This window comes from Patella vulgata, chromosome 5 (genome assembly GCF_932274485.2).
Source record: "Patella vulgata chromosome 5, xgPatVulg1.2, whole genome shotgun sequence".
NCBI lineage: Eukaryota > Metazoa > Mollusca > Gastropoda > Patellidae > Patella > Patella vulgata.
In genome coordinates, this window is record NC_065883.2 from 57,327,795 (window position 1) to 57,344,387 (window position 16,593).

The 16,593-nt window shown below is 35.5% G+C and overlaps 1 protein-coding gene across 1 annotated transcript; it reads left to right on the top strand.

The window, feature by feature from the left end:
- The first annotated feature begins 949 nt into the window (after nt 1-949).
- LOC126820753 (putative malate dehydrogenase 1B) lies at nt 950-15,754 on the top strand. The gene is made up of 6 exons (XM_050548862.1): nt 950-1,037; nt 6,556-6,668; nt 11,031-12,129; nt 13,170-13,300; nt 13,998-14,166; nt 14,652-15,754. Exons 1-6 carry the CDS (start codon nt 1,016-1,018, stop codon nt 14,903-14,905), a joined length of 1,788 nt encoding a protein of 595 aa, XP_050404819.1. The 5' UTR covers nt 950-1,015; the 3' UTR covers nt 14,906-15,754.
- The last annotated feature ends 839 nt before the right edge of the window (nt 15,755-16,593 follow it).

Below are 16,593 nucleotides of genomic sequence, written 5' to 3' on the forward strand. Positions count from 1 at the left end.
CCGCTGTTTAATATTGAGCGACTTGTTTATTCGACTGAATTATTCGACTGAAGTATTCGACTGAACTTCTCGACTGAATTATTCGACTGGATTATTCGACTGAACTAACTGACTGATTTTATCGACTGGACGAGGCCACATGAAAATGTCAAATACCTCATCCCGACACTACCCCCCCCCCCCCCCCGCCCCGCCCCCGCCCCGCCCCCGCCCCATCGCATCCCCTTTCCATGTTCATATCATATATATTGACTCTATTCTTTTCGAGGCGGACAAGGACAGCTGTCTAGTCGTTCGGATGGGACGAGCATGAACTAACTTACTGATGTTATCGACTGAACTAACTGACTGATTTTATTGACTGGACGAGGCCACATGATAATGTCAAATACCTTATCCCCATATGCCCCCCTAACCCAACATATCATATATAGGGACTCTATATTCTTTTGGAGGTGGACAAGGACAGATGTCTAGTCGTTCGGATGGGACGAAAAACCGAGGTCCCGTGTACACATTGGCGTGCACTTAAAAGATGGGGGCATATGGGGATGAGGGAAAAAGTAAAGCATGACTTTATTAAGCCGCGGTGGCAATAACACCTTAAAGTTTTAAAAAATAAACAAAAACAATGATAAAAGATATTGGAATTAGTGCGTTTTTTCTTTAACTTATACTGATTACAAACGATTTCAAAATTTTAATAAGCCATCGACCGGTTTATTCGACTGACTATTTGATTTGGACTTAGGGTCGACTCACGTGATTCAAATATCTAAAATTAAGGACTAAATATTTCAGAAATATAAAACGAAATACATTGCCCTATATCATCAATTACAGTTTGTTAAAAGACAAATCATTCTATACCACCTATAATATATATCATTTTTGTTTAAAAATAATACATATTTTCCATATATTGATCAATCATTTTCTATTCAATACAGGAATTCGTTGCATTTTAAACACCGATGATAGTTTTGAGAACACCACATAGCAACTTGTAAACAAGATGGCGAAGTTTGTCATAGCTGGTGAGCAAATTTGTTAACTTTTGTAACTTAAAAAATAATTCTTTTTTAATTTAAACTTTATCTTTTTGAATTAGATATCAGTAACCTTTCTATCCTAGCACTTGAAATACACATTTAGATTTAAAGAGGAGTATCAGAGTCCCTAAGAAACCTCATTATACTCTGCAAGGCTCCGGCAGCTATTTTTTATTTTAAATGAAATTATTGAAATATACTCTCTTCTCCAGAAGCTTGTTATTTTTCGGAAAGCTGTGCATCTCAGTACTATAACAATACCAAGTTTGTCAAAATCGGAGCCGAATTGATTGAGTTACTGCCCATTTAGTAACGCTAGCTGACAGGACAGACTCCTTATTGGCCATTTTGCTATAATTTTCAACACCACTTCTCTCAGAAACCAAAGTCCCAGAGACATAATTATTTCACCAAAATTAAGCTTATTTACGCATCAACACATCCATGCAGACACATGCAGACAAAGTTTATTTTCTAATATTTGCAATAATTGCACAGAAGATTAAATAACTACGTAAACGTGAACTAGCTTATGAGTAGCTATACCGGCAGCTATTTTTAAATATTAATTTGTTGTCAATAACCTTGTTATTTTCCGTATGCTGCACATCTCAGCATTGTAACAATAGCAAGTTTTTCAAAATTTGAGCTGAATTGATGAAGGTAACTGTCCGTTTAGTAACACCAACTGGCAGCCCCCTTTTTCACAAAATCAGCCATATTTTGCTTCAATTTTCAGTCCCACTCCATATCTGAAAGCGAAAAGAGCTAGAGGCATAATTATGTCCCCAAAATGAAGCTTATTTATGTATCAACACAACCATATAAACACATGACACATAACTTGAATAGTTTATTTTCTGTTGTTTGAAATACTGGTACAGAATATTAAATAATTACTTGAACTTGAACTATACATAATCATAATCAATAATGATACAATATAAATAATCAACACTTTTTTAAAAAAAAAAAACCCAAACTTCGTTGTAGATTATTCAAAACCGAATAAGAATGTGCTAAGAATAACAATAAAATGAAAATAATACCACCCCCCCACAAAAAAAACAAAACAAAAAACAAACGCATGGTGCCGATTTCCAGGAATTGCCACTTTCCATGGGAGTTTCTGTCCTCGGGAATATTTTAGATCACTAATTTTAGTGTTTATTTTCATAATTGTAAGTGAAATTGTGAGCGTATATGCGCATCAGACAATTTCAATAAAAAGGAAAACTTCAACAATTTATTAAAAAAAGCCAACTTACCGCATGTCAACCACCATTAACCAAATTTTCAGACACGCTTGGATACTAGGAGAACCACATCGTTTCTGACCCAAATTCCGTCGGAAAAGTCTGTACTAGCTCAGCAAAAACATACCCAAAAACAGATGGAGTGGGGTTAAAAATCATCCATATCTGAGCGCAACACTGTCTGAGGCCTCTAGCGGTGGTGCCGGTCGCTACTCTCAACCCTCTGTCGAGATAATCTTAGGAATAAGAGACAGTACTAACTACTATACTCTTCAAACAGAAACGCATAGTGACATTTCGTTGTAGGTATACCCTCGCTGTACCATCGCCTCATTGCAACAGTAACTGCTACTCGTTGCTGTGGCCTGTGTATGTGCATGTGTCTGCTGAACCTATTGAAGTGAAGTGAAGTCGGATTTGATGGTGTTGGCATATTCCAAAATAGCAGCTCTAACAGGATGTCTGGCTCTGCGTTGGCAACTTAGGACTATCTGGTCTGAGATCTTATGTCGTCCTGGAATTGCTGCTGTGAGGTCGCTGTTGTGAACCATTACTCCGCAAATGACGTCACCATGCAGGGGGTGATAACCCTTGGGTCAAGGATTTGGACCAAATCTTTTCTGTGAGATAGGTCAGTACCCAAATGAATCCTCACAAAATATTAGATTGATTCAGTTGATACTGACCTGGAAAATTGGAATAATATTTTGTAATAAAAAAATAAGCAAAAAATAGGCAGTTTTTGAACCAAATTTGGATGATCTGCTATTCGGACAAACTTTTGGGCATTAGTAGGACCACTCAGGTCCCTCTTACACACCGAGTTTGAAGTTTCTACTGCTAATTCTACCTTGGTACTGGCCGGATACCCAACTCTCTCTGAAAATTGAATTTAATGAAAACCAATGTTTGAACCAATGTTTGGGATGCTATAGCTCATTCTTTGCAGGGACTAGGACCAAAGTTGAATATAGTGATGCATATCTATGGACATCATTACACAGTTAATATATTCCATTCAGTAGTTAGCAAGGGTGATTTTGACTTAAGAGAGAAATAGGGTTTAAGGTGCACTTAACACAAACTAGGTATTTTTGTGACTAACATATGGTAAAATTTTACTTCAATAATACGCTTGTACGAAAAAAGAAAATCCATGAGGTTGGACAAACAACACTACAATTAATACGTCACCTGCATGCTGTCAGACCATTTATCTCAATGACAGACCTTATGATCTCAAGCCTATTTGTTAGACCAGGGACAAGTTTCATGAATGTCCAATGCAATTTACACAGAATAATTCATCTTATATGAATATGATATGTTAATGAAAAGTGAAATATGATACACAGCTCTTAGGTAAAAGATCACTACGCTGCCGATAGCTGTGGATGACTTGCAGTAGCATCTTCAGTACATTCTTGTGGGTGGAAATGTTCTGTGGAGAACCGGACAACGGAACTGCAATAATTCTTGAGTGGTAAAAAACCATATCAGCTAAGTCCGTGATCACAGACTGTTAGTCGCCCGTGGCTTGAAGACTTGAAGTGTTTCTGGAGGATGTACATGTTCGCTCTTGTAACAGGTTTTAAGAACGAGGGGATTGTAGATGATCCAGCGACATCAAGTCGTAGTCATATGATCAGCAAGATGACTACACAACAAGAATAGGATTAGTGGGTTTACCACTGAGTATCACCTTTTCTACCAATGTTCCTTGTGCTAAATAAATTATTTTGGTCAAAATATTTTAGGAATCAGAACAGCTTATTCCCATCTGTATTTAGGAGCCGATCATTGTATAGAAACATTTGGAAGTTTTCATGGAGAGACATTGGAAATCGGGAGGCTATGATAATTCCATATTGAAATCTCTAAGGAGAAGAGGATATAGGCCAAAAACTGTACTACGAAATAAAACAGTACCCTGGGGTCCAAAAACTTGAAGGAAGGTCAGAGAGCATTTACACTTGAACATAGGCATTTAAGTAAGTAAGCACTTCTGCTCGAACGTAGGTATATCGGAGGTTGGCACATGCAGTTAACTTTATCCTTGTGTGCCATAAATCCTCTTGTGATCTATACCATCTTCCCCTTCAGAGGTTTCAATACCAGACATCAGATGTCCCTACATGAACACTTCAATGTTCCTTCTAAATGGTTTTTCTTTACATGAGCAAGTGTACCAATGGAAATTAATAGATATTAGATATATCAAGTTTATGATATTCATGTCAGTCAATAAATCTATACAATGATCTGCTCCTGAATACAGATCTTAATAACCATGGTCTGATCCCTACAAAATTATACACGTCTTATGACCCTTCCCTATCGCTATCAAGTGAGCCATGTCAGCCCATACATTTATGCACTTCCGTGCTACTAACTACTGTCAGTAGTGAATACAGATGAGAACGGACTGCAAAATTCTACACCAGTTGCGCCCCTTTCCTACGATGACCGCGAACATCCGATTTTGTCACAAAAACTTCACGATTTTTAACCAAGATAGCATATTTGGCACAAGGAACAGTCAAGTAACCAAATATGGTACTAATGTTGATAATCAATGGTCATTTGAACTCTTGAAGATAGTAGTCGGTCATCAGTGAAATGATGAATTTCGTGGAAAATACCGTTTTTACACATTTTTAGAATATTGCACCTCTCTAGTGGGTTGCATTTCGGTCAGTTTTTTTATTCTGACACTTACTTTGAGAAATGCCCTTCACAACTACACCAAGCAATTCTATGTCAGACCTGCAAAGAAGCAGCTACCGGTACATAATATTTCGGGTAGGAGCGTTTTGAAATTAGAGTAAAAAAATTGGTCGAAATATGTCACATTTTGCCCCAAAACAACAATTTCCAGTTATATACCTGAAGTTGTCCATTTAAAAAATTTTCACTTCATCGTGTGACTTCTGTCGCCTAGGGGTCCCCACAGACCAAGTATGGTTGAAATTATCTGACCCCCAGGGTTATTGTTTTTTCAATTTCTGCATTGTCCTTTCGTGGACACGTTCTTAAGCATATAATCCTACCTGACACAGGTACAAATCATCTCTGTTAAATTGAAGCGATTAAAACTGGTAACCCCGCCATTTTAAATTTGACATCTTTATGTCATGAAGGCGGGAAGTCGTGTACTACTACCAATCAAATTACTAACTTGATATGAGTTGCGCAGGAATAATAATACACCGTAATTATGAATGTCCATATCAATTTTGATAAAAACAACGCTTGATTTACTTTATGGCAATATTTGCAGATCAATGAAAGTTGTTTCACTAGATTGGGCAGCATATGTATAATAAGTTCTAATAATAGTATAAAATTAACTTATTTTTAAGATGTTACATTACATGCATGAATAACGAAATTAAAGGAGCTAAATCGCTAATATTTGGGACCTAGAAATTGACCCAAATGGGACGCAACGCATATAATAATGTAATCTGATTGTATATAAACTGATTTACATTCAATTGTTTCCATTTTGACTCTAATTTCAAATCAGTTATGTCCAGCGAAATACGGCATGAGTCTCAACCGAATAGCAATTTCTAGCGTCTGGTTATTCCAATCTAATGCACATGATCATTACCGTTTGACATGAGTTGTGGAATATGTCTAGCCTCGTTCTTTCTGGTCACTCGTTACAAATGACACTGAAACACATTATGGTATACGATTCGTGTACCAATGATAAAATGTTTATTTTGTCTTAAATATTGGATATGAGAAGCCTACCTTTTCCTGGTAAAATGACAACATCAATGTTGAACGTGTAAGAGTTTGGATTATATGGAGTTAGCTTAGCCACATGAAACTAAAAGCACCCAATCGGAGGCAAAAAAACAAGCACATCAGTATATCTCAGCATTTTTAGCTACGTTCTTGTAGCTACAGAGTCCCATCCATGCAAGGATGGATTTGAAAAGCTCACTAGAATTATGTAACATAATAGTGCCCCAGATGACCATAGAAAATAAATATCTCCATTTAAAGTCTAAATTAAAAAATATATCCATAATTCCCACAGTTATAACAAACTGTAACTTATTTTCTCCCATATATGGTCTCTAAATAAACGATTATTTTGTACTAAGTTATAACGATTTTTAAAGTGGAATAAAATATGGACTGAAATCTTAGTGAAGAAATGATTTATTATTCAAGTTATTGTCTATTTAATAATTAATACTGGTATATATTATTTTTTTTATTTATTAAAGGTCGTGATGATTGTCCATATTATGCTAAAGCTGAGCTCCTCGGCGACAGACTTAATAAAAATCTACCTGATTTTAACTTACACAAAATAGTGAAAACTAAATCGGAATGGGAGGTATTATACAATTTTATTTTTTTAGATCTCTGATTTGATTTATACACCCACTACATTGAAATGTGGTTGTTCATGGTCGTCAAGGTTCCGGTGTCCGGCATCCACAATATTGCTTGTGGACGCTCTAGAGGCTAAAGTTAACTAATTAACTTAAAATTTATAAGTTTACAGTCTGTGTTTGTGGTCTTGAGAAGAGGAACCCTATTTAATTTCATGGATTTCCCATAATTACTGCCAGATCATTTTTAGAGACTAACGTTATCAATTGACTTTAAATTTATACATAGTGTTTATGATCATGAGACAAAGAAGCTGATTAATTTTCAGTGGTTTTCGATAATTACTGCCAGAGTTATTGCCTGTTATAACATTGAACAATCCTATAGATGTTCAAGATTATAAATTTATTTTTCAAGTCCTTTATTTTTACACATCAAGTTTATTATCATGAAATGAAGAAGTCTACAGTTACTTTCAGAGTTAATAACCTTGATCACTTTTAAAAATCTTTGGTGGATTTGAAATTAATAACATTTAATAATTTATCATTGTTACATGTTTTGTGTAATAAATAAATGTTAACTTCTAGAAGAACTAAAAGCCAATAAAATTTAATTACTTGTGGTTAAATTTAACGATGTGGTTAAATAATTTAACGATGTGGTTAAATAATTTAACGATGTGGTTAAATAATTTAACGATGTGGTTAAATAATTTAACGACATCGTTATATTTAACGACTGAAGAAGTCTGTTGTTCATCGTGTCGTTAAATTTAACGCATGGTTATGTCATCGTTAAAATGGTCCATATTTAACCCACCTAGCAGGGCATCGTTAAATATTTAACCTGTCGTTAAATCAGTCAAGGTGACTGCCAGTCAAGTTCTCATGTCAAGTTTCCCACTTTTAACATGAAAAAAGAAGGAAATGAAATGAAACCGTTTAACATCCTACCGTTCTGCCCCGACTGCGCTAATAAAGACAGGCATACACCATACAGTGTGCTATGAGGGAAATTTTGCCCGGACAGCAGCGCTACAGCCTACTCTTATCTCGAATTCCATCTGCCAAGGGATCTTTTACGTGCATGCAAATGTGTACACAGGACCTTCCCAGGTCCTCCGTCCTACACACCGAAAAATTATGATGAACTTTCTTAGCAAACACCAGGAGCGAACCTGTGACTTCCAGGCTAGCAAGCCAGCGTCTAACTCACTGTGCCACAGTGGCTCCCGAAAGGAATGTATACAGGGGCACCTTTAATAAGTTCAAGTTCAAAAGATTCCTTCTGATTTAACATCTTGATACATGCTTGAAGAAAAAGTCATTTACCAATATATGAAATCGTCTTGACATTCACCTAAAATGCGCAACTAATAACCAAAGAAGTGAAGCAGCAAGTATTCATTGCCATGTGCTTTTATGCAAGTGGGTCCTTTCTCTAAATCAATGACATTGTGCACAAATAGCCCAGTTTCCCCATTGCTAGGTAATCCTGGCCCAATGACATCCGAACGACTACATATGTAGTCGCTTTTAAAAAGAAAATAAACAGATTTCTTCAGCAAAGATAAGTAATTAATAATTTACATGCATTAGGATTTATTGTCAATATTGATGGTTTGGTACATGAATATTTAGAACTTTTTGATCTTTTGTATAATATAACCTCTGCCTTCTGTAATTCTATGTTAGAATCATGTAACTTCTTTATGTAGGCTATAATGGTATGCAGTCTGTGTGTAAAGTTGGAAGTAGATCTTGGTTCACTTGAAGATAGACCTAGATGTCATGATACGTCTATGTCCTTTAAATATATAACTCCGGGAAAATCGTAGCACAAATCTGAAATTTCCTCGGTTCTCATAGATAGAAGATTATGGTCGACTGGACAAAAACAACTGTTTCAACAAGGCAAATAACCACCTATAAATATTGGTGTCTAGGCATACAGATTTTCATGGTCATGGATCTTCGCCACCTCAAAAGTAGGCTAGGGTGACAAAAATGTCCATCACACTATTTTCAAATTTCATCTTATATGAAAACACATCCCTGAAACACATAAAACAGTAGAAAATCAGTCACAAATTAATTAAAACTATTTGGAGGCCTATCCTAATTAGGCACTGTCTATATACACAATTTTGTTCCATTTTTTTTTGGCAGCATCACTAACTAAGCAAATTTTACTAGTTTTTATCAAATTCCGACTACCACCTAATTAATAAAATCATTAGTGACAAGAAAGGGCTTAATAAGATGAAAAGATGATTATGGCAGCTGAAATACGCCACATAATAAGGAATGCCAAAATTGACACTTCATTATATTATCCATGTTTACATTCATTGACATCACGTAGCAACCATTGTCCACTGAGGCATCACATAATTTTACAGGGCTTTTTGGTGGATGTAAGCCTCGAATAACTTTTGTCTGAACGGGAACTAATAAAAATAGTGTCAAAGGTCTGCAAATAAGACTTTAAAAAGCTAAAAGAACAACTTACCACATTTTACAAGAGGGGGACTTTACAAGCGAAACAATTTTTGTTGTCAAGAGTTACCCTTCTCCAGTCTCGATTAGCAGGCCACAACATGTCATTGAAGATTGACGTAGTGCTGGCTAAAAACACCACATGAAGACTAATTTCCCATTCAGCTAAACATCTTTAAACATTAGAAAATTTTGATGGAGGATATCAATTGGTTTTCTTTTGCCCCCCCCCCACTCCCCTGCAGTGTCATCCATCTTGAATTGGTTGCTAGTAAGGAGAATTATGGGATACTAGTTGAATGGTTAAATTTTAACCATATGGTTATCGAATGCTTAAATTTTAACCATATGGTTACATAACAACGTCGTTAAATGTAGTTGAACAACACAAATTTAACCACAGGTTATGTAACGATTAGTTAAATATATAACCCATGGTTAAACGTAACCACATGGTTAAATTTAACTAAAAGTTGAACAACCGGGCCCTGATGAGTTGTTACTCTAGTCTTGATCAGGGCCCTTATTCACGAAAACTTAAACTAAGATACAATCGAAATTTTAAGAAATACTGCAATTCGATTGGCTGACCAATATGCAAATTGGATATATGCAAATTGATTTTACTGGTCAGCCAATCGAATTGCAGTATTTCTTAAAATTTCGATTGTATCTTAGTTTAAGTTTTCGTGAATAAGGGCCCAGTATTTTGTGTCGCGTGTATGTCTCCATTACCTACATTACCTACATAATAACAAATATTTGAAAACCTTTGTTGACTGCCTGGATGTGTTTGCTGCTGTGGGTGTATGTTTTATTGCCTGGCACCCTATCTTCTCTTGTTCTGTTGTACATGTTCTAGTAGTCATTGTCAAAGGATGCTATAACTGTAAAACAACTGTCTGTCATCAGTGCCATGAGCTCAAGATCTGTAAGATGGTTGTGTATATTGGACAAAAGAGAATGTATACAGATAGACCTACAAATAATTTAAGATCACTTCGAACTGTAAGATTTAGATAGAGAGCTGACCTTTATGTTACAATAAACATAGTTAAAAAAAATATATAATGAAAAATGAATATATCAGGCAAATTGATTCATTCTGAGCAAAGTTATGAATGTCTTAAATGCAACATTTGCCTTTTTTGCTAAAATATCAAATTTCCCATGGCTTAAATTTAATATTTAATTAAGTAAACAAAATCAAAATACTAATAATTACCAATGCTGGATAATCTCTTGGCATGGATTTAATCAAATTAGAAACAGGCCTACCAATAAATTTTTGCAGACAACAAAAAGGCGACCTGTTTAGCGAAGCTTGAATAGATCGATGAAATTTCAGTTACACACATCTTTGTAATACTGAATGAAATTAAACTATTTTTGGACTGCGATAGCCCTATTTAGAGATTCATCTTTCACATTATCGGTACTATAGTTTGCATCAGGATTATGTGTTTGGATAAGAAATAGCCTAAATTTAGTCTATGCCGATTAATGGTTCACATTCTCAATTGCCAAGTACCAATGCTACGATAATAAACAAAGTATTGATTTTCAGTCCTTTTATTATCTAATCCACTCGATATCTAAGCCATCTGATGATCCATTGATTGAATATGGGTTTGTCATGTGAATAAATGCAGTTTTAAATAATAATTTATATAACATTTTAAGTCAGAAAAAAGATCTGTAGATATAGCTCTTGCATAATGCCTCTTTAAATTTAATAGTGGGTGATAGAACTGCTTCCAGGGCAAGATGGAACTTGGATACTGCATCAGAATGTTGGGCCATGTTTTAAGAGTTTTAATGTTTTATATTCATATAGTTGAAATTCTATTTTATTTCTTTAGACTTGGTTGTCTGATACTTGTTCAGAAAGAGGCTGGACTGCAAATAAATCTCCTTTAGTATGGAGAGAATTATTGGATCGGGGTGGAAAAGGGGTCCTGATTGGTGGAGCTAATGAGTTTCAGGAGTATGTTAATGGTTACTATGGAATCCAGTCAAGTATGGTTAGTGATGATATGAGAAAAATTGCTGAAGAAAATAGTCGAGTAAAGGCTGAGGTGGATGCAGAAGAGGCAGCATTTAAAGCTCAAAGTAAACCATTACATATCTGTCTTTCTAATGCGAATAATCCCATTTGTTATCAAATGATTAAAGATTTGGCATCTGGAGAAGCATTTGGTTCATCTAATGAAATAACTTTACGCCTACTAGATGAAAATGAAGAAAATGCAGAGTCATTATCCGGTTTAAAAATGGAAGCAGAAGATTTGAATGAAAATCTTTTAAGAGATGTCATGGTAACTTCAGATCCATGTGAAGCATTTAAAGATTGTAGTACAATTTTACTCATTGATGATTTACAGAAGAAAGAGGATGAAACTCAACAGGACTGGTTGAAAAGAAATGTTGAACTTTATGTGAAATATGCCAAAATAATCAATGAGGTGGCAAAGAAAAATGTCAAAGTAATGTTGGCTGGCAATGGGCCTGTTAATTTGTGTGCAACAATGATGATTCGAAATGCTCCAAATATTCCTCGACAGAACATAGTAGCCATGTCGAGAATGGTAGAAAATTATGCGAAGTCAGTGATTGGAGGAAAATTAAACCTTAATACATCATGTGTTTTAGATTTACTCGTCTGGGGAAATATCAATGGTGTGAAATACGTGGATGTGTCCCAATGCAAAGTGACAAATTATGATGGTGCCATTTGGGGCCCACCATCTTTTACCCTTCCAGCGGTAGAATTGATTCATGACAGTAAATGGATTGAAGGAGGATATTTAGAATTGTTAGATAAAAGAAAAGACACCGTGACAGAATCATTACATCATCCTCCAGCAGTTGCCTTTGCATCTGCTGTTATTTCTATGTTGAATCACTGGTGGCACGGATCTCCACAAGGACAGCTGTTTTCATTGGGTGTTTATTCTGATGGTATGTATATTTAGACCAGGAGCCCAGGGGGTCAACCTAGCTGAAAAGTGCACCAATTTTCTTATATATGGTATCAATGTATGTGTATCTGGTATCATCAGAATGTAAGTCTGCCGCGTTTCTGGTGGTGGGTGTGGTATTCCACGCCCTAAATGCCATGACCACCAACTGGGCTAAATTAGCTCAGTGATACTCCATCACTTCAAATATCTGGCAATTACATAGCTCTGTCAGGGGTACCCCACAACTAGAAATGTCTGTCAGAGTGTTTTTGTAATACCTGAAGATGTACGGTACTTTGCTGTGCGATTTTCATGTGGTACACTATTGAGCTAATCTAGACTAGTTGGGTGGCATGGCAGTTTGAGTGTGGAATACCACACCCACCACCAGAAACCCGGCAGACTTACTTTCTGATGATACCAGATATACATACATTGATACCATATAGTATAGGAGAAAATTGGTACACTTTTCAGCTAGGTTAACCCCCTGGGCTCTCGTTCTAATTATTAGTAGTATTTAAAACTAAATAACACAAATTTATGTATCTGTACATATGCTGTCTGATATTTGCTTGTGCACTGTCTTTATTTGGATTTCTCATTTTTAATTTAAAGACATTTATTATAAAGATATCATTTTTTTTTATCCTGCCCCATGATCTGAACAATCAGTTTCAAGGAGATCATAACTTTTGTGAAGAGTGTTGACAGGTTGTACAAAGTAAACAAGGGCAGTGACTGATTATCAGAAATTCAATAGGTTTGCACAGATCATAATTTCAAGCAGATTGCATATTGTTGCTATATTATTGTATCAAGTAGATATTGGAAACACATGTAGTTTAGCTTCAACGATTTATATTAATTTTAAGTAGATCATATAACTTTTGTCGATAAGTGAAATAAATTAGAAGTGGTATCATGTGTTTTAGAAAAGTAATCATGCCGTGCTTGGCTTATGTATCTAAAAGCTTATACAGTAGTCTTTTCAACAGTTGCTAAAGTGAATAATGATGCACATGTTATATATTTTAGGATGGTATGGTGTACCAGAAGGTTTAGTATTTTCCTATCCTGTAACTATGCATCCTAAAGGTTATTGGAATGTGGTACAAGATGTTAATATACCTGATGAAGTCAAAGAAAAACTACAAAAGGCTGTTAATGTAAGTATATAGCTAGTGAGTGAATGTCAGAGTCACATTTAAAAAGTCAAAAAAATTTTAGTACCCTTAACTTCATTAGCTGTTATTTTACATGGGTTTGCTAGATACATGTAGCTGGAAGGTACTTGCATTAGATCTAGGCTTTGAATGATAAGCAGTTTCACTTGGACATGTATAGATTCATGTGTTAATAGCTTGATTGTGTAGTTCTTGGAAGATCAATTAGCCTTGTACGGTAACATTGCCACCAACTCTTCATTCAATTCAATCTGTCAAGGTATTTTTCATGTGTACTCCAGTGTGTACACAAGTGAACGACTAAGCAAGACATTCCATATCAGCCCCATAGGAGCTACCTCTGATCAATAGGAACTAGGCATAAAAAATCCAAGGTTTTTCTCTGCCCACATTTGGATTCGAACCCGGGAGTCCTGTGCCCCTACTGTACACTACCGTGACCCCTCAATGACAAAGACTTGGACATCAACTGCCCAATGTCATTGGTTTATAATAGTTCCTTCTATATGCACATAAATTGAATAATGTGTTTAATTATCATATCTTGTTCCAACAATGAAATAGATAGATAGTAGTTGTGTTGACTGGATATAAAACCTCATTTCCTCTCTCTCCAGTTTTTACTTAAGTGTAAAACTGTGATAATAAGTGATCACATGTTTTTTTATTATAATTTTAGGATATACAAGGTGAAATAGATTTATTGACAGCCACACCACCACCACCACCACCACCACAGATGGCAGAAAGTGAAACACAGGCAGGAGAATCTGTTCTAACAGAAGCTGATTCTGATGGAGAAAAGAAAGTGTTTGGATTAGCACTTGAACAAGAAAATAATGATACAGGTAAGTCCTACTTCTACAACAGCTGACCTAAGAAGCAGTAACTCAATGAACTAGTGACAAAACCAGGATTATCCAACTGCAGTATGTCCTGGGTATTGAACATAACCAACAGAAATAACTGTATCTTAGCATCAATCAGAGAAACTTGGCTCACAGAACTTGGATTTGAAAGGACATTCGTTAAATTTTCAGTATTTTATGTTTGCCCATGTTGCTTCCACTGGTGAACAGTCACACCAAGTTTTCTTCAAAAATTGAGGAGGTTCTGTGATCTGGAGAGTGGGGGGGGGGGTACTTTAATTTGTATGTGACAAGGAGTAAATTTTAATCTTCCTAAACCATACTGATTTGTGAAGAGTGTCATGTGTTGTATATTTTTAGATTTTTTTAGTTTGAAAACATAAAACGAGAGGTGATTTAATCCATATTTTGAAAAGTTTCTTCTTTTTTTTAAATGAAATTGGGTTTTCTTTTTTCTTATATAGATAATATTGAAGAAAATATGGAGGAAATTAAAGTAGAGACAGAAAATGTAGATGAAAAGAAAGAAGAAAGCGCAGAACTGGTTGAAAATGAGAATCTAGATGAAAAGAAAGAAGAAAGCGCAGAAAGGGTTGAAAATGAGAATCTAGATGAAAAGAAAGAAGAAAGCGCAGAACAGGTTGAAAATGAGAATCTAGATGAAAAGAAAGAAGAAACTAAGACCACAGAGGTTGAAAATGAAAATGTTGATGTTTAATCTTAATATTGATCCATATAAATAGTTATCATAAACAAATCATAACTGTAAAAAGATGGTTCACCAGTTTCTATATTCTAATAACTAAAACATATCTACTCAACAACTTCTACCCTTAATTAATGTATGTGTTAGTGAGTGACGTCATCACTGCCAATAGATCTGTCACTGCAGAGTCTCTGAGGTCATGAATGTAAATGGTCAATTTTGTTTGTTAGTGCTCCTAGATTACTGCTAATTGTAGATTAATGTTATCTAATGTACAATTGTGTCTTAATGTTTTTTAATGTACAATTGTCAGTTCTGAAGGCATCATTGACAATCATTAATAATTATTTAGGGTGGTGTCTGCAGCATAGGGTCTGGAAATATTTTCGGGTAGTAGCCATTGATATCTAGCTATTGTGAGAATAGAGATACAGGTGTACCATCTCCTTTAAAGATGCTCAGTCAAAATCAAAGATATTTATTGGATACTCTTTGAATTTGTACTGTAAAATGAGCCATCATTTGACAATGTTGGGTAAATCATATTAAAGGCCCAGTACTTTAATATTTGTAGATGTCAACTTACACATAGTTCTTTTCTGGTAGAATGTTTTGTGAATTAGAATATATGATATGTACAAACACACATTGCCTGGGGGGAAATGTCTTGTCACAGTGCAAATATATCATTCTGAATAGCTCTATTCTGTCAGAATTTAATTTATAAAGATGTCATTAATATGAATTTGTTTATATAAAATATTTAATATTGTATTACATTGTAAAACTGTGATATTTTGTTACCTGGAATATGAAATATTTGTATTGTGATTTTAAATATACAAACTGTTTTATTTTTAAGTTTTATGGAAGTTTTATTTTATAGCTGACAGCTACTGTGTTTTCTTTATCAATATGATCTCTTCTTCAAAACTAAAACATTAGTATCCAAATTTATACTACATTTACATTACACGTTTACATTTAAATTCAAATTACGGCATGGTTTGTGTTCAATTGATCTGATCGCTTTCCTAGCCAGGGAAAAGATGCTTTGTCTAGACTTCAGGAGACTTTATAAGGAAGTAGTTAGAAATTCATCAAATGTAAGCCAGCCAAATTAAAATTACCAAAAATTTAGAGAAAAATGAGGTTTTATGTCCATGCGACACAATCTAAGTCATTTCGGGACTAACACAAGATGTAATTTTATTTCTACGGTGGGAGGGAACCGGAGGACCCAAAGATAAAAGTTTGGCAGGTGACTCTACTCATTGTCACATACAATCTTTGGATTAAAAGAAATGAAATGGAATGGGGTTTAACGTCCTACTCTTTGGATTAAAACCACGCCACTTGAAATGAAATGGGTTTAACATCCTACTCCGACTAGGCTAATGAAGACGGGCATACGCCATACAATGTGCTATGAAGGAACTTTTGCCCAGACAGCGCCGCTACGGCAAACTCTTATATCGAATTCCAACTGCCAAGGAATCTTTTATGTGCATGCCAATGTGTACACAGGACCTCAGTTTTTCGGCACATCGGCCCTCTGTCCTGCACCACTGACAAGGGGAAACCACGCCGTAAAATCCTGATGAACTTCTTGGCCAACGCAGTGATCATACAGTTAACCTCCATGTTAGCGAGGGGGGGTTGGATGGCCGAATGGTTAGCATGTGTGGGCTGTATCATAA